General features: G+C 41.8%; 1 protein-coding gene across 4 annotated transcripts in view; it reads left to right on the top strand.

The window, feature by feature from the left end:
• mtss1lb (MTSS I-BAR domain containing 2b) overlaps positions 1–7,044 on the top strand; it is a 55,336-nt gene extending 48,292 nt beyond the window's left edge. Inside the window, exons 9-15 of one of the 4 annotated variants that reach the window (XM_028402489.1) lie at positions 65–162; positions 919–1,222; positions 1,311–1,385; positions 3,295–3,450; positions 3,860–4,042; positions 5,306–5,471; positions 5,685–7,044. In XM_028402489.1, the coding sequence (XP_028258290.1) occupies positions 65–162; positions 919–1,222; positions 1,311–1,385; positions 3,295–3,450; positions 3,860–4,042; positions 5,306–5,471; positions 5,685–6,553 (1,851 nt within the window). In that variant the 3' untranslated portion in view covers positions 6,554–7,044. The remainder of the gene's footprint in view (positions 1–64; positions 163–918; positions 1,223–1,310; positions 1,386–3,294; positions 3,451–3,859; positions 4,043–5,305; positions 5,472–5,684) is intronic. The other 3 variants (XM_028402493.1, XM_028402492.1, XM_028402490.1) reach the window with 3 other exon arrangements.
• Positions 7,045–19,426: the final 12,382 nt, after the last annotated feature.

Genomic DNA, 19,426 nt, shown 5'->3' with positions numbered 1-19,426 from the left:
CAACACACCTGACGGTCTATAACAACAAACTCACAGCTACTTCGTTTTCTCCTCCGTCTCACAGGTGATCAAGGACCTGAAGGGGTCAGATTACAGCTGGTCCTATCAGACGCCTCCTTCGTCCCCAAGCAGCTCCGGCTCACGCAAGAGCAGCATGTGCAGGTACTTTCACACGCTGTGCGGGTGTCAGAAAGAGGAGCCTTCCTTGATGTTTCTGTTCTGTCTACCATTGCTGTTTGTCCAATCATCATCAGTACGGTAGATTGTGCAGATATTGAACCACAGCGTTCAAGTTCAGAGCACTGAATAAATCTGAATCTGACATTTTTCACTGTTTAGCTTCAAATAAGATGAAGAGGATACTATGAATTAAAAACTGATTTCTGTGGTTCTTTGTCTTGGAAAAAAAAAATCAGTGTGGGTTCATGTGAAGCATGCGAGTTCACAGCCTTTTGCCTGCAGCGTTTACAGTGTGTGTCCTGGATCCTCATAAGTTTACACTCTGTCTTACCTCCCCCTCCTACCCTTGTTTCTCTTCCCTCCTTTCCCCTCCTGGCTGCAAACCACCACTCTGCACTTTCAATTGTCTGTTTTTTGTGCGTCTTGTTTGTGCGATTTTTGCCCTCTTTCTCTTTTGCTGGTTCCCTCTACTTTTAACTGGTGTGTGTGTGTGACCTTACTGCACCATTGCATTGTGGATTTCCGCTAACCTAATGGACCAACAACCTGCTGCAAACCACTCCTGGACTTCAACCCATCACCTGAACCAACCTTCATCTTTAACACATTCTTACAATCATGCTGTTTCTCCTTAAATACTGGGAATCATCACCTTCATCCTCCATTCCTCACACCTCCATCAATCTGCCCTCCTCCCCCCCTTTTGCTCCTCTACACCTCCCTCCTCCCCCCACGCAGCAGTGTGAACAGCGCCCACAGTAGTGCCTCCCGTTCATCAGGAGGAGGAGGTGGTGGTGGGGGTGGGGGTGGTGGTGGTGGTGGTGGTGGAGGAGGCGGCTCCCAGCCCCACTCACCCACTTCATCCTCATCCTCCTCCTCCTATCGCTACCGCAGCAGCCTGCCGCACCAGCCCCTGCCACCGGGGGGCATCGCCGCCCACCGCCTCAGCAGCGTCTCCTCCCACGATTCGGGCTTCGTGTCGCAGGATGCTAACATCTACTCCAAGCCTCCCTCACCTATGCCCTCGGACATCACCAGTCAGGTATGCATGCATGCATATATGCATATATATATATATATATACAGTAAAACAAAGTTTAATCTTTTTTTCTTGCTTTTTTCACCTGCAGAAGTCATCCAGCTCAGCATCATCAGAGGCCTCAGAAACATGTCAGTCTGTCAGTGAATGCAGCTCTCCCACCACTGTAAGTACTCTTATATCTGCACAATTAACAAACTCAAATAACTTCTAGGCAGTTAAAGTTCAAAAAGCAATAATAGAAGAGGAGTATGACATCTGTGAGATTTGTGCACATTTTTAAGTACTTTACACCATATACATCAGTTTATAGATTAACAAATACCTTGTTCTGGATGCTAAGAGTCTAAGAGAAACTAAAATAAACAGCAGACCTTTATTTGATAATTGTGGTGGTGTGGAGTCATTGAGCAGAATAACACAACACACACCATTTCAAGTGATTCACAGAGGAAGCAGGACTTTCATGGGTTTCGGAGAACAGTTGGAAACTCTGACTTCTGAATGCAACCTGCAGCAGAGCTGGCAGCGTTATGTTCTCTGGAGGCTTAAAATGGGCTCTCCAGCAGAGGCGTCTTTTTTTTTTCTTTTTTGGCAGCTTCAGGAAACACAGAATAAAATGCCATCAACTCGCTTAACAAGAGAACAGTGAGGAAAACGGACCTCAGACGTGAGGCCGTGGTTGAAACAACATGCTGCAGCTTCAGTGCAAATCAGTGCTTATAGCAGCAATTAGTCTTGGAGGGCTTAGTCTTAGTCTTCTTGAGCCTAAACCGCCTCCTTGGTTTAAAATTTACAGCCTGCAACAGCTCAGGTGAACAAATGGTGGCGGCTCATCCACACAAATCTCTTCATGATCATAGTTTGCTTTATTCATTTTCAAGATCTTATCTTTTTCTCTTCAATTACATTTTTTTTATTCACTGTGCACATCTGTTCGCAGGAAGAAGAAAAAACAACAACACAATTATATGATGCTTGTGAGGCAAACTAGATATCACTTTCTGATTTTCAGAGAACATCTGTCACCTTCCACAGCTTTCACATCCGATTTAGCTGCTGTGAAGACAGCCATCTTTAATTCTACCAACATACAAAGTAGATTTAGATTCATGAGTGACTTATTTTCTGGCTTTTTTTATTGTCTTCTTGTTTAAACACATGCGACACTGTAAGAAGGCATTATTTATATGTTGATTTTTTTTTTTAATATGTTTTCTCTTTGATCATATACAAATACATTCATATTTTTCTACTTGATTGCAGAGTACCTAAGCTTTTCTTGTAGTAACATTTAAAGTGAAACAACATTTGGCAGGCACAGTTGGTTAGTAGTGATATTCTTTAACATAAACATGTATTTACAAAGCTGATTGCAGCCTGCAGCCACAATAACACCAAATCTAATTTTCAATTAGATATTTTAGCCATATTTACATAATTTAGCCTTAAATTGTGCCATAAAATAGTTAAAATATTGTATATAAATGCTTTTCTTTGGCACTATTGGTTTAAATATTAACCAAAATAGTACATAAGCATTACCCCATCTCTGTCCCTCTTTTGATTTTATGCCTTATAAAAGATAGAAGATAAATAGACTTTTCCATTGCAACTACACGGGTGTCAATCAAAGAAAAGTAGTAATCACCAGCTTTTGATACAGACAGTACATACAATTTGACAAAGCCTAAAAACATAAAAAACTGTATTAATTACTAATTAATTAATGTGTGCATGATTGGGGCTCCGCTAGCACATCACATGACTCTTTTAACATAAGCATAGAAATGTAGGCTACTAGATACACTTAGATATATAGACTTATTTTGCAAATAGTCATTGTCATGCATGTGTAACAGCGACTAATTGTATTCTTGTCTCCATATCTACTGCTCTCTCTGCTCTCCAGCCTCTATTATCAGTGTGTGTGTGTGTGTACTGTACGTGGCTTTTATTCTCATATTTTTGGTCCACTGCTGCTCCCACAGCTGGCTGCCTCTCTCTCTCTCTCTGCCTCTGTATCCATGGCGCTTTCATTCTCTGATGACACGACTATGTCTCTCGTCCCGCAGTTTGGCTCGTCCTTCGCTACCTTCCGCCCCGCTCTCTCTCACTCTGGCTCCACCAGGCCTCTCTCTGTCATTCTTCCTGTTCCTGCGTCCCCACCCTATACCCGTCCCCCTGGATCGAGCTCCTCCTCTCCCACATCAAAGGTTCCTATGTGGAAGGTTTGTTCTCCATTGGCTTCCATTTCTTCAGTTGCACCTTTTGTAATTTTTTTTGTCTTCCTTGTTTTTTTTGGTCAGTTTTTCTTTTAATTTTCATCACCTGATTAACTCATCCATTCCCACAATGCATTGCTTTCTTAATTTGTTCGTTCTCATTTGCAGTGTGTGCATGCTTTTTTTTGGTCTTGCTAGTTTTGCAGCCTAACAAGTAATTGGCCAAAACTAAGCAAGTCATCAACACATACACACACACACATTCACAAAAAGGCCCCTGACCACATGCACTGACTTACACACAAGGCTCCCTCTCTCTGCACTCAGTTATGAAGGGCTTCAAACTGCTGGATAGTGGACAAGTCTCTCGTGCTATCAGCTACTTCCTGTTTACTAATCCCACTCACCTCTTCAGGATTGGTCCAAAGCAGGTCAGTATGAGCAGCCCGTGGCCGCTGCTGCAGTTCAGAGGAGAAAGGAACCTCTCGATAGGCTGAGGGAGAGCGAGGCGTCCCCGGTCTCGCAGGGATACGCGGCGGCATCGCACCCTGATGACGGACAGAGATCAAGGATGACGCCAGCTAACATCGCTGCCAAGGTAACAACAGAGACAGCTGATAATACTGCAAGAGGGTTGAAAGCAATGAATGAATAATACTGTGTGTAAAATATTTAATTATCTAATTATTATGAATCAAGGGGAGGATAGTAGATGAGAAGTTAAGGTAAAACAGTATTTTGGTGAAAGGCACCAATGAAGTGTCACAGAATTATGTGTACATTAGTGGTAGTGTAAAGAAAAATCTATTTAGTTATTTTTTATGTCCACCTTGTTCCATACATAGACTGTATGTTCTAAGTAAAGATAGAACATGTATATTTCCTGTACAAAAAAATGTAAATAAATTAATATTCATTATGAATATTGTGTTTGTTTCTGGAAAGAACAGTACCCCAACTACACACCATCTTTATTTAAGACTATTGTAGCCTTCCAGCTTTGCTTCCTGTATTTTATTAGCTTCCATTATCAGGTACATATAATATAAATGTCTTATGCCACTTTTTCTTAAGTAATTCCAGCTGCCTTTAATTTAAGCAGATAATCGTCTGCTGGCGGCAGCCATCTTGCTGGTTGTTTTGCCGCTCAGTCCAAGTGTGGGAAGTGATGCCTGTGCATACCATCTATTAAATAACTCCTAATTATTTTTTTATTTTTCAAAGAATCTCCATGTTAAGTAACTACGCTTGACACTACTTTCTCCACAGCATGTTATACACTCACTGACACACTAATGTCAGGTTTGAAGCACACTGAGTGTAAGCCAGTGTCAACTTACCTCTAGAATCTCCACCCTCTTTATGTTGATAATGATGTCTTGCAGATAATAACACACACCATCGTTAAAAAGGACCAGTAGCATACATACTTGTATTATAGCATAGCATAGCAGTCGGTGTATTTTGTTTACCCTGTGTTCTTTTTTTATAAGAGTTCATAATAGTTTTATAAGACTTAAATAGTTTTTCAAGAGAACAACAGCTTCATTCTAAATGAATTAGAATCATTACCCAGCTAAAACTCACTGGTGCATTGTAAGCCCAAAAACCTGTTTTACTTTGTTTTCATTTGCAACATTAGCCATTGACAGCATGTAAACAAAACCAAAGTGGAGAAAAACTCTTTGTTGTTGCAGTTATTGGACAAAATTCCAAATCAGTCTTGGTTATCTTCTCATTTTTGAAACAGTCAAAGTTTTGCTTTACGATACAAACTAAATACAAATGACGTTTATATATGTATGTAACACATCAGGATGAACTTCTGTCTGAACCTCTTCTTTTAAACTTCCCTCCTCAGCATGGAGAGGAGGTTTCTCCAGCAGCCAGTGACCTGGCTATGGTCCTGACCAGAGGACTGAGCATGGAGCAGCAGAAGAGCAGCAGGGACTCCCTGCAGTACTCCAGTGGATACAGCACAGAGACCACAACCCCGTCCTGCTCTGAGGACACCATTCCTTCACAAGGTCTTCTACCACATTCATTAATTTATTTTGAAAAGTATCATTGACACAAAAATGAGAGCAGAAAGTTAAAATTGGAAAATAATAAATGTTTATGTGTGCTGGCTTGCCAACATATTGTGGCTCTCCCTAATCTAATAATATGGAAGCAATATATTGTTTTTCATCCTTTTCTTCTATGAAATACTCAAATATCTCTTCCGTCCTCTCTGTTAGGTTCAGATTATGACTGCTACTCCGTTAACGGCGATGCTGAAGGTCCAGATGGACAGACAGAGTTTGACAAGTCCTCCACGATCCCCCGCCACTCCAACATTGCTCAGAACTACAGGCGCATGATCCAGACTAAAAGACCAGCCAGCACAGCCGGCCTGCCCAGTGGGGTTCTTGGTCCAGGGGCTCATGGGATACCAGGACAACCTGGCGGAGCCAGTGGAGGTGGAGCAGGGACTCCAGGCACCGCCACCATCCGCCGGACCCCGTCTACCAAGCCAGGTGTAAGGCGCACCTTGTCCAACGCGGGTCCGATCCCCATCCGACCACCCATCGTGCCTGTCAAAACTCCCACAGTTCCAGGGGACTCGCATTCACCCAGTGCAGGCGGGTACGCGGGCGGAGGGCACGCTGGTGGCATTCCTGTCCGCGTAGGCAGCGAGGAGTGTGTGTTCTTCGCCGGAGTTGAGGATGCACAGGGAGGGCTTGATTACGTGAAGGCATCACCAAAGCGCCTCAGCCTGCCTAACACCGCCTGGGGATCGGGTGCGGCGCTAGAAGTCTATGCCCAGCAACACGGGGGTCTAGCAATGGCATCAGGATCGGAAGAGGATCAGATGATCGCGGCCAATCGGCACAGCCTAGTGGAGAAGATTGGCGAGTTGGTAGCAAGTGCGCACGCCCTCGGAGAGGGGCAATTTCCTTTTCCCGCCCTCCCAGATGACCCCGCCCCACCGCCGACCGGCCCCACTGACACTCAGACAGGGACAGAAGGGGCAGAGGGGTCCGGCGACATGCTGACCACCATCAGGAGAGGAGTCCGCCTGCGCAAAACCGTCTCCAATGACCGCTCAGCTCCACGCATATTGTGATGAAAGAAAGAGGACGACGCTTGTCAGCCAATAGGGAGTCAGGTGTTGGAGTGGTGCAACCCAACCGCCTAGTAAAAACACAAAAACTTAACCATGTAGGGAGAGATAATAATAATAATAATGAAATAATAATAACAATAATAATAATAATAACAGAATGAAACAAAATCATACATGAAGAAATATGTTTAAAGACACCATTAGATTAAATGATATAATATAATGATAACATTAATAATGTTAACCCATTCTGACAATTACCAGTTAATATTGACAGGCTCCTAGCAGGCCCATATAACTAGTGTGTGTTGGACGCATGTTTGTCTTCTATACACCCTCACCCAGGGATGGGGGGGGAAAAAACTGAAAAAAAGAAAGAGCGAAACTTTGGGTTCTGTTCCGTTTGCCAACTTGCACCCCCTGTCCCCGTCCTCTTCTCCAACTAACCCGACTGTCTGATCCCAGATGAAAGACGTGACGACTGAAGGAGGAGCCGGTGGAGGACGAGGGAAGGCGAGGGAGGGGAGGGGAAGGGAGGGGAGGATGGGCAAAGACGGGGAGAGAGAGAGGTATGAGTGCCATGTGACCAGCTGGATTTCTGTCTCAGCAGAAAACACACTGTACTTATTATCAGCCCACTGAACTGAAGCTTTGGTATTAGCGCGGGGAGCTAACAAGCCAGAGGACCGCTCTGGTTCACCCTAATGTAAAAGAGTCTTTAAAAAAAAAAATACCGTTGGCATTGAACCGTGCTAATATCCCCTTCCCCTCTTTCTCTCTCTCTCTCTGCATTGTGTGTGTGTGTGTACATTCATGTGTACGCACATGTGCAAATGGGTACATGTGATTGTGTGTGTGTCTGGGGGGGGGGTTGTGTGGGTAGAGCTCTGCTGCAGGACAGCTGGTTACCCAATGAGGGCAGGGCTTTTTTTCTTTTTCCCCCTTTTTTTTGTTCTCCTGTGTGTTGTGCGTGTATTTCCTTGTTTATATTGTGACGTCATTTACCTTGTTACCACTGTACGACAAGTCACAAGACGTTAACCCAGGCGTATAGATATATTCATATATATTTTCTAGAACAAGAGAGAAAATGTAAAATCAGAAATGGAGCAATAAATGTGTTTTATTTTCTTGTTTGGATGAGAGGATCGCTCGATCGGAGGAGTGTTGGTTCTCCTTTGTCACATTCAGGCAATCATCAGGAATGCTAAATTACACATCAACTGTGAATTCATGCCTAGCTGATTTTTGGCGCATGGGTGTGTGTGTGTGTGTGTGTGTGTGTTTCACTCTCTCTCTCTCTCTCTCTGTTCCTGTCTCTCTTTCTGGTGATTGAAATGAATTACAAAAAAAAAGAAAAATGAAAAAAGGACAACTGTAAGCACTTTGATAGGTGGGTAGAGTGTGTACAATAGCCAGTAGGTGTTACTGTAGTCATACTATATGTAAGGGAGAATAAAAATGAGAGAGAGAAAGAGAGAGATAAGGATGGCTGTAAAAGACTGTGGAGGAATTTATTTAATTTAGCAAAAGAAGAAGAAGACAGAGACAAAGAGGAAGTGGTAAAGACAGGTAGAACTGGAGTGGATTGGTTGAATGAGAGATGGAGATGAGGAAGTAGAGCTAAATATTTATCTGAAAAGGGATCGGGTGTGAAGCCATCGCCTGCTGTGGATTGAGAATGACTCAACACATAATGCAAGAAATACACAGTGAAGATAGATCTGATTTGTTTGGATAGAGTGAATAATCCTAATGGAATTTGGGATTTATGTTTCCAGGTATGATGTACTATGTGGACAAAAGTATTTGGACAGCATGACTTTGTTGCCCTTCAGGCATTTGTATAGTCTGATGGCGTCAGACGTCAGAACAGACACCAAACTAAGATTTCTTTAAAAATTCTTGGGCTGAATACACATTGTATGCTCTAATTAGGCCCTGTTCACACTGGAGAAAATCAATCCAGCTAGAGTGGGATTGAATCCGGATAGCTGTTAAAGCTGGATAAGTTCAGACCTACTTTCAAATCTGGCAATCACACACGCGTGTCCATGCCAAGCGGCAACCTTCGGGGCTCAAAGTGGAAGCCCATGCGGAAGTGTCAAAACTTGTAATTCACGCCGCAACAGCTGGGGGTTGGCTCCAAAAGCGAGTAATTTCCCATAGACTCCCATGTTAAAATGGCCGACTTCACAGCAGAAAAAAACATGTTTACAGCCTGGTACAAAAAACCACTCTGGTCTCAGATGATAGGTTCTCTTCTAGTGTCAATTGTAGGGAGGGTGAATTTTTTTACAACTCACTCGTTTCAATGGTATTCGGACTTAAAATTACGCATAATTATGGGCGTTGCCGCTTGAGTGACAGACAGTTGACGTATCACAGCGTGAGTTTCCTGCTTCCACGATCGCCCGCCCCCCTAAACCCCGCTCGTGCTCCCCCTCTTTGTCCATAATCGGAGTTTTAGTTGACGTGACGCTGCCAACATGGCGGCGGTCATCACGTCCCGGAACCTCCCACCGAGCCTCAAAACGGCTCTTCAGAAACAAACGGGTGACGTCACGGAGGCTCTGTCCATAGTTTTTACTGTCAATGGTCCATGCCCAATCCAGCTAAACCTAGCTTGTATGTTGTCCTCCAAACCACTAGGTGGCGCCTCGTAAAATACAGAGTTCATTGCGTATGTGCATGCGTCCTCCGACCTCCGAGAGGTGGATTGAAATCAATCTGAGTATATCCGGATTTACATTGTTCGGACTCAGAAAAAAAACTATCCAAACGTATCCAGATACGGCCTGAATCCTGCTGTAGCCGGATTGATTTCCCCAGTGTGAACAGGGTCTAAAGCTACAACAATTAGTGAAAATGGAATGGATCTTTTGAACTAGAAACAGGGACATTTTCAAGACACATTCCTTTATCTTCTATCAGACTAAATTAGACTGATTAATCATGGATAATTCATCTGTAAATCACACAGATATCTGAGATGTAGTAGATTGCAATATTTTATGTGCAACTGAAAGCCGTGCATTATAGGTGTGTCCATTTACTTTTGGTCACATAGTGTAATTGTCTCTGCCTCATCACACTGGAGATACATGAACTGTGGAAAAAAGACCCCTAAAAACTGTCAAACACATGGCAACAATACTGTATAAAACTCACACATGGTCACTTTTATCATTTTTTTTAATACACTGAATTCTACTGTAATGAGGTGAAGACAGGAGTTTTAAAACCTGGAATACAAGCAAAACTATTGGGATCATACTCATACATAGTTGATGAGAATTAATGCTGGATAGCTTTATTTTCCATAATAATTCTGTATGTCTCCAATTTATCTAAAACATGTACTCATCTAAAAATATGCCTATAAATACTGTGTGCTTTTGCATTGTGTGCATGCAGATTTAAACCTTGAACGCAGCATTTTTTTTTCATTCACCTTTGTGTCTGATTTAAAAGGACACCATACAAAATACACAGGGCAGACTGCAAATTGAAAAACAATCAAATTTCCAATTTAACATTAGCCGACAAGTTGAACTCTGTTGCGTGTAATTTGGATAACACTCGATATGACTAAAAAGTAAATTCATCCAGCATTTAATCAGTCAGATAGAATGAATGTAACTCCAGCAATCAGGTTCTTTTTATTTATTTATCCCCCAGATCAGCTCAGGACACGGCTGTATAGAAAGGATTACTTAGGAGGTGTGAGGACGAAAAGGTGAAGCCTGTTTGATGCGCTTGCTGATGACAAAGGACCGGAGGATTTAAAATCGCACTTGTGACACAGAGAGAAGAGTGGATGATGTGTGGAATGAGCATTTCACTGCCTGTTCATACAATATGTACTGTATGTGCTGTACTTGTACAAGAGCATCAGGCGCACAGATTTGGTATAAAAAGGTTTGTTAGAAAATATTATATGGAATATTCTTTTTTTATTTTAATTTTCATTCTACAGTACTGTTTTGAATATTTAGTCTTACTTTTAATTAATGTAAAAAAAAAAGAAGTAAAAAAAAAAACTTTGGCTGTAACACAAACTACTAAACTGTGTAACATATGGATGTAGGATGTGTGGGGGCCAGAGTGAGAGTGTGTATCGATCTGTAGGCTAGTGAACTCATCAACATGTCTGTATGCTCCTCTAGCAGTGACCAGAACATTAGCCAGTGACATGTTACATGCTCCACGTATTTATTTATGCCTTGAATAGAACATTGTTTTAGGCACATCAGTGGGAAATTTAATTTAAAAAGATAGAGGAGAATTTTTTTTTTTTTTAAATATTTGTTCGCACTTTTATGTCAGATTTTGCAGCAGTGCTACAGGAAGGAGAATTTTTTATTTTTTTTTCCCTTGGGTGGGTGTGGGGTATAGGGGGGGACTGCTGTACGTGTGTTGTGCTGATGTATCTGATTGGATGAGAGGGTCGAAGAGGAGGGCATCCTTAGTTAAAAACAAAACAAAGAAAAATAAAGTTTGTGTGTAGGACCACCTGTAAAGGTCACACTGTACATGAATCTACTTGCTGAATGTAGTACAAGGTGAATGGAAAGGGGGGGCATCGTGCTGCACACGTTTGTTGCCATTCTTTAATGAGAGATTTGGAAAGCAATACAGGGGTGAAGTGCATGTAATGTACATTCATAATGATTTTTTTCATTGTGGATATGATGAAGGAAAATATCACTGTTTGCCACTATGGGGCGCTTGTGTTCTCCATCTTTGCACCCCCCGCCCCTACCACATGGGTCCATGGGTCATTCAGCCCTCACTGCTAGAGCCAGAGATTCCACTTGGCGTGTGTTGTTTATTAACTGTTTACTAACTGAATTCACTGCCAGTAAGGGGTTTAAAATGGACTCAGGAAAAGACACGGATGCTACAGTTGAGATCAGGAAGAGTCTAAATATGCTAAACTGGACACTTAAGTGTGACACTGCTATTTTCCTTTAATATATCCAGTTAACAGCACAAACCTTTTGTTTTTTTAATTAACCATGTAATGAACTGTCTGAACAAGCTGAAATAACTACTCTGCTGTTATTTTGTATGTGGTTAGAAGTGGGGAAAAGCTGACTTCCACAGGAGTATACATAGGCAGATTTGCATGCGTGCAGGGATGCATGCATACACACATGCACAAATGCACAGGATACACTCGCAAAACAGTTTAAACAATTGCTTGGAATGGAACATTGTACAAAAAAAGGAAAAAAAGAAAGTGACATTTTAACATTCCGAGGCTGAAAACTGAACTTTCAGTGACACTGCTATACTTCTTTTCATTTAGCAAGGTTAGCGTGTGAGCTAAACATCATTTCCATGGAATATGCATCACTCTCACTGCTTTTCATTGTCTTAAATGACATGACACCTTTAACTGAAATTCTTAACATCTACAGTACATACATATACTACAATAAAGGAATAGTTTTACGGTACATTCATGGTAATGTTCCTGGCTAGCTCTGCCTCTGCAGTTCACTTATTGGCACTATAAAGATGGATGACATGCCTCTGCCCATTGTACAAAAGTGTATATAAATATACACTTATAATAATATATAAATATCGGTTCTGTGTCCCATCCACTTACATGTAGGAGTCGGGGTTTATGACCCAGCCACCAGATGTTTTGGCCTCATGCGTAGGAAGCTGTCATATCATCCATCTTCATATACAGTCTATCACTGGCACACTATTATGCTTTGTCATTGGTTGTAATGTAGGCACACTGACAGCATACAGTGATTTATTTTCCCGGATGATGTAACCGCAGAATGGCAAACATGTAAACACTCAACAGCTTGAAGATGGAAAAAAAAACTGCCAGTTATACAACTGTGTCCTTTCAATGCTCTTGGAGGAAGCAAATGAAAACAGACTTTTAGACTGATATCCTTTGTTTTTCACCGCTCCTCAGCCTTCATCCAAATCCACTGATCAATCCACCAGCGGATGCTGCGTAGCTGACGAATTAGAAAACAACACTTGTCATAATGGGAGTCCCATCGGCTGTCTGTGCCTCGCAGCCCATCAAAGCTAATGAAAAATAATTCTGATTAAGTCTTTATTTTCCCCCACAGTCCACAGTGAATACACACTTAGCTCTGTTTATTATCTCTGTCTGGCTTCCTTTCACTCTGTTTCCTCCCTCCCTCCACCACCTCCCCTCTTCTGTGTGTGTGTGTGTACGTCAGTTCAAATATGGTTGCATCCCGGGTGTGTGATTCAAAGCGTTCGGGAACGTTAGCTGGGGTAAAAGTCTCCCTAATGTACGTGAGTCGGTTTTAAGGCAAGCAGATGGACGTCTAGAGCTCCATCCTAATGCTAGATTACATTTTAATTAATTTTGATCAGGCTTTTTAAGACGTCTTTTTGGAATCATCTCCAAAGCTGCTTATCTCACTTTGATGGTTTCTCACTATGAGCTTCTGCCATAAAACCTACAAGATGGAAGTGCAGACATTGATTTTAACAAGATCGTCTTCTTGACGGTTTTTGCTGTATTAGACTATCAAGATCTGTGTGTAACTAAAAAACAGATAGACAAGGGTCTTTATATCACATTCAGGCAACATCGGTAATGGATGTATAATCATTGAATTGTCTGCTACCATCTGAGACTAAGGCTATAGAAGGACAGATGTTGAAAACTTGCATAGTTTGATAGTTTGTTACTTAGCAAGGTAGCACAGAATTTCTAGATTTTCACTCTGGAGGCTTGGCCTGTTTTGGATTTTTACTTCATCACTTGAGTCTCTGTTTGGTTTCTCTTAGTAAAATCATATACAGTAAATAAAGATGGAAATGCTTTTATGCTTGTTGCAGATAGACGACACCATCTGGAAAACACCTCTAGCCAACCTAACTCCCGGTTAATCCAATTCCAGAGAAAGAGCTGTTCACTTCTTCTGTCAACTTGGACAGTTGGATGTCTACAGGGATTGACTCGTTTTTTGGGGGGAAGCCAACCCTTAGAGGCCGTGCAGAGGAAGTGCAGTTTTTGACTGCACTTTTTTTCTGCCCAAGAGGTTGCTGCTAGGTTGAACATAATATTTCCTATCTATAACAAGCTTTTCCTCAATTTTCTTGGCTGCCATGGAAACAAGTCCTGACCCACATTGGAAATTGTACATGCATTTATTTCTATGAGCACTGGAGGTGCAAACTGTAAGACAGGCACAGTTTTACTATCATAAAAACCTGTAAGGACTGTCTGGAAATGATTCTTTCTGTGTTTCTAAGTTACTTGGCCTTACTTTGAGTAGATTACATAAACACGGTTACCCTGGCTATTCTATACAAGGAATTAGTCTGGTCTCTGTGGAGTTGGATTACCAGCGGGGGAATTTGATGTGATGGGGTTTGTGCTGAGTGAAACTGGCTGTGAAGGGATTGGATTTCAGGCCCATTTCGGTAAGAGAATTGTTAAGTGAATGGGTATGGCTGGCCTGGCTAGGAGAAGATGTTGTCCATTTCAGCGTCTTCTCCAGGTGTTGCAGATCAATGTTGTAGATACAAAAGACACTTGTAGCCAACAGAAGCTTAAGTCACCCATCTGATTGAGGAGGATAAAAACATTCAGCAACAGCCAACATCTCTGAAGCGTTGAACTTCTTGACCAGTTTCTCTGGGATTTCTAGAAAGTTGGAGGACTTCCACTGTGAGCATTTGCTCGCAGCATGAACTCAATCTATGAGGAGTTTTTTTGTGGATAGCAGCCGAATTTGGGATGTGGAACGCCTCTCCTCATGACATTGGATCCTTTAAATGTTCATCACCCAGTTACATTAATCCAAATTAACATTGTTCTTAAAAGGAAATAACATGCAGGTGATTAAAGCACCGTTTGCTCTTTATTTATGATCAAAAGACCATGTATACACCCACCGTTTTAGCCATCTGCCCGGGCTGTATTGAATTATGCATTGTGTTTGTGTGTGTATGTATGAGCACGAGTATGTGTGTTGCACAAGTACACGTGTTTAAGACCCCTACTGTTCCTCCCTCCCCACTTCCCACACACAATCTGTCAATCCTTCCTGCTGTCTAATACTGAAGGAATCCACAAGACACACACACACACGCACACACGCTTACATGCCTGTAACAACCATGACTAAGCTAGATTCTTGGAAGGCACACAAGGGTCCAGTAAAGTCCTGTATGGGACCACATTGCAACTTCCCGTTACACAGCCATGTAAAAGAGAGTGGCCAAAGTGGCCTTCTGGTGCCACTGTCACTGTAAATTGAATGTCTCATCCTTCAGTGGTGTCTCCTGCTCGCTCTCTCTCTTCTTCTTCTTCCTAAACATCTGAACTCTTCTATGAAATCCTTACGACACTCACCGCTGAGACATTTTCTATGGGGCTATTTTGTTCAAAGAATACCATTGTGACAGTCGACACCTGCTTCATCTTTCTGTACAAACCAATCTTTTTTGCTCCTCTCCTCCCCGCCGAGTCGCCCCTGCAGTGCGCTGCGGCCTTGTCTTTCTCTCTTTCTCTCTGCCCTTCTTCTGCTCTTCTTTTTTTTAATTTATTGTGAGATGATTTCTATGGTTGTTTCGCCCTACGTCGCTGAAGATAAAGTTTTCTTTTCTGTCTTCCTTTTTTGTAAAATTGACCTTTTTTTTGTTAACTTTAGTCACTGCTAATGTAACAAAACGCACTGTGATGATTCCAGTATTAATAAAAGTTGTACTTAAACTGTGATCTGCCGTGTCAAGCGGGGTCTTATTATTCATGAAAGATGGTCGAGGTTCTAAACTGTGCAGGCAGTGCGGTGAGGAGTGATTGAAAAACGGGTCAGTGAGTTGTCTCTGAATGCCTGCCAAAAGCCAGCCAGAGGAAGAAAGGTTAAACTTCAGCCAGTGAACCAAAGAATTAATAACAGGGTGACACCGATACTTCCACTCTGCAGATAAATATGGTGAGAAAGAGATTCCAGCGGGCCATTCTTTTCACAATTTCTGTGTCACAGCAGTAAATAAAGCATGTGTCACTAGTATAATAATATAATCAGTGTGTAACAGAGTGTGAATTCCTTTACAGACAGACTCTTGCCACATTATCTGACCTTTCATGGAGTCATTGTAACTCCTGATTCCTTATCATTAATCAAAAATATAACAGCATAAGGTGTGTTTCTTTGTTCTTTAAGATATTTGTTTAACAATTTACTGTGCTGTAGTAGCACAAAGCTATTTTTCAGTGACATGTTAAGTACACAGATACAGCGCTGTCCTTTCTTGCTTTTGACCCTAACGAAGTATTTTGTGCTGATTTCTTGTTTTTAGTAGCCACATGTCTGACTGTGTAACTTGATATTATCTGGGCTATTAGCCCATAATGATATGTTACAATGACATAATAGATCACCAAACTGGATTCAGCCATATCAACCAGGCTGAGCTCTTTTTTGTGTTTTTCATGTATTAATAATTTACAAAATAACATTTCAATATGACTCTCTCATATCTCTGAATGTGACCGTCAATTTGTAATACATGCATTTATTTTGATTATTGACATTAATTGTCCGGGGTGTACCCCTCCTCTCACCTGTAGATAGCTGGAAAAGGGGGTTCAGATGATGTATGTATGTATGTATGGATGGATGGACATTAATTGAGCAAAAAATAAGACAGATTAGTTGGCTCATCGCCATGAGACACAGGACCATGAATCTATCACCACCGTGTAGAACAGATGGGATAGGTTCATCTACTGGTATGCAGTGTGATTCTTTCTTTCCAACTTCAGGCTTCTTATCTTTGCAGACAGGCAGCAGTGTTCTTTTTGGAGAGCAGTGACATTCACCTTGCAGCTCTGCCATGCACACCATGGTTGTTCGGTTTTCTCCTGATGCATTCATGAACATGATGTTATCCTGGGTACATTTGTAACCTTGCGGCCTAACAGATGACTTGTTATTGAAATCATTTTTGTTGATTGACCACTCATGGAGAAGCTAACGATGGACTTCAATTTCCTCCATTTGTACACAGTCTGTGTGTTTGTGGATTTGTGGAGTCCAGACTTCTTATCGGACCTCAAACTGTTTGTATGAGGTCCTCAGAAATGTCCTTTAATCACGCCATTATACACTTCCACAAACCCACATTGTGAAGATCAGACTTTGATTAGTCACTATTGTTGAATATTAGTGACCCACATTCCATAACCTATGTGTCATATTTATGTTATTCTCAATGGTGTCTCTGCTGCTGCTCATTGGATGTGTTAACTAAAACCATCTTGGCAGAGGCCCAAACTCCCACTTCATCTGAAAGCAGACGCAGAGGTGGAGCGTGTGAGGAGCTGAGGCAAGGAGGAGGACTATAGGGACGCTGCTAGGGACCCATATGTCACTCAAAGCCGTCCCGCCCTTAATTATGCATACATTTAACGGGTGAGTTATATTTAAAAATTCAACCCCGTACAGTTTTAATGAACAGGGAAATGTGCTTACACAGCAAGGTCTTAATTGCTTTGACTTTTCAGAGGCAGGGGGGTGGGGGGTGCAGTTTAAGCTGTTCTGCTTGATTTCACAATGTGATGTCACCTAAAAACAAGTCTTCTTAACCCATCATTACCTTCATTATCTACTGATGAGGTGAATATTGCTGCACTAAAACCAAAATTTGAAAACTACTTCAATATCACTTTTCACAAATACTGTTTCACAAATACTGTTTTTAATTTGCCCTGCAGTACTGCAAATGTGCTAATAAACAATCACGTCACATCAGCTAAGAATAGATATTATGTGATGGCTATTACTAAAAATAGCATAAAAAATGTACACAAAAAAGTGTCAAGGGTGGAGTTGTTCCAGATGTTTGACAGCTTGGCCAGCATCCTTCTCTCACCCAGGGGTCCAGGGGACAGCCCAAGACAGAGGTAGTCCGCAGATTATATGTTTTCTGTATCAGAGTGACCAAAATAGAGTTTTTAAATCATTTTATTTGTGTTTTTCTGTGTTCTAAATGATGTAGCAAAGTAACTATGATGGTTAAACTGATTATATTTGTGTGAATTTGTAAAAACGGTGACCCACAATGGCAAGGTTTAAAAAAGTGAGTATTTAGAGGGTTAAATTACCGCTCAGTAAGTGTGGAAAACTTCACAGACTTCCCACATCGAAGGGGGTATTAAACTCTTACCACAAAAATGAATTAAAACGGTCAAAAAGTGGGGCTTGTATGATTTTATTTTTGAAGCACAGACACTGATAGGGGGGAAATCAGAGTAAATAAACTAGGTCCTGGTCAGACTTTAGTGTATGCTGAGTGTGCAGTCTCACCTCCGAGAATCAAAAATTGCTTCTTTTTTTTTCCAGGTCAGCGCTACTGACAGTCAGAGCTGTAGATCACTTATGTAGGTGGAAATGAGGCGAGAAAAAATAATAAGCTCTCTCTCTCTCTCTCTCTCTCTCTCTCTCTCTCTCTGTGTGTGTCTGTGTGTGTCTGTGCTGGTAGGGGGCGCCCAAGACCTTTAAATTACCCACAGCAGAAGCGTGCCAGATGGAAAGGGTGATGATATTCTGTTATTCTTGCAGATATGTCAGACACCTGAGCCGCAGAGGAAGACAGGCAGACAACCCGGCGTGAGGACGTCCTCAGGTGGCATTTCTTACAAAGTCTCAGTTACACAGACATAAAGGCAAAAAACCTCAAAGATAAAATGTGTTAAAAGGTGACCGATTTATTTTCATACAATGAAGCTAATAAAACTTTTTTCTTTCATTCTTAATTTTTTTTTTAGATTTATATTCAGCTTTCTGAGAGAAAAAAAGAGCTGCAGCAGCTTAAACAACCGGTTTAACCAAACCAAATCCTATCAGTGGCTCTTGATTTAAACCACACTGACAGAACAAGGACAGACTTCTTTTACTTAACACCTACTCCCTCGTTACCAGCATGGAACCACACAAAGAACTTTAATTAAAAATAAGTGGGCCACAATTAATCTGAGGGACGCATGCTTCATTCAAACTCACAGCAGCTTGAGACTGTAAGCCTGATATTCTGTCTTTTTTAGCGTGCGGGTGTGTGAAGTGAGTGGGAGTGTGTCTTCGCTGCTCTGTCCCTCTCATACTGAGACTAATTAAATGTTTAAACGGTGTGGCTCTGTGTTAGTAGTGCTAATAGTTAGCTCCTGTATGACATATTGAAAAGACTGTTGAGGTTTATTCATAGAAAATCAGCACAGAGACTGTGTGTGAGGGGACGTGATTAATCAGAAGCTAATTTTACCATATTTCTTTTATGGCTTTTTTTTTAAAAAAAAATTATCTTTCCACTGCACTGTGAATCTTTCAAGCAGACATGTTTCTTTTTACCTGTCAATGCTAGGACGTTTTAGCACTTTGTTCTCAAATTAACTAAAGCTTTAGCAGTTTGAGAGAGATATAAAGTTAACTGACAGGCTGACATGTCGACATATAAACACACCGATCAGGCATAACACTGTGAGCACAGACAGGTGAGGTGAATAACACTGGTTATCTGGTTACCATGGCACCTGTCAAAGGATGGGATATATTAGGCAACAAGTGAATGCTTGGTCCTTAAGGATGATGTCAGAAGCAGGAGGAATTGGCAGGAGAAGGATTTCAGTGACTGACAAGGGCCAGACTGTGATGGCTGGACGACCAGGTCTCTCTAAAACTGCAGCGCTTATGGAGTGTTCCTGGTCTGCGGTGGTCAGAAGGGACAGGTGGTGAACAAGGAATTACTGATCCACATGTGGCCCAATCTAACAAATGGGCTACTGTAGCTCAAAGTGCAGTCAGGGTGTGTACACCTCCTTCAATTGACATCTGAGCTGGACCACGGAGC

This window comes from Parambassis ranga, chromosome 3 (assembly GCF_900634625.1).
Source record: "Parambassis ranga chromosome 3, fParRan2.1, whole genome shotgun sequence".
Lineage (NCBI taxonomy): Eukaryota > Metazoa > Chordata > Actinopteri > Ambassidae > Parambassis > Parambassis ranga.
This window is presented reverse-complemented; position numbering and strand designations above follow the sequence as displayed.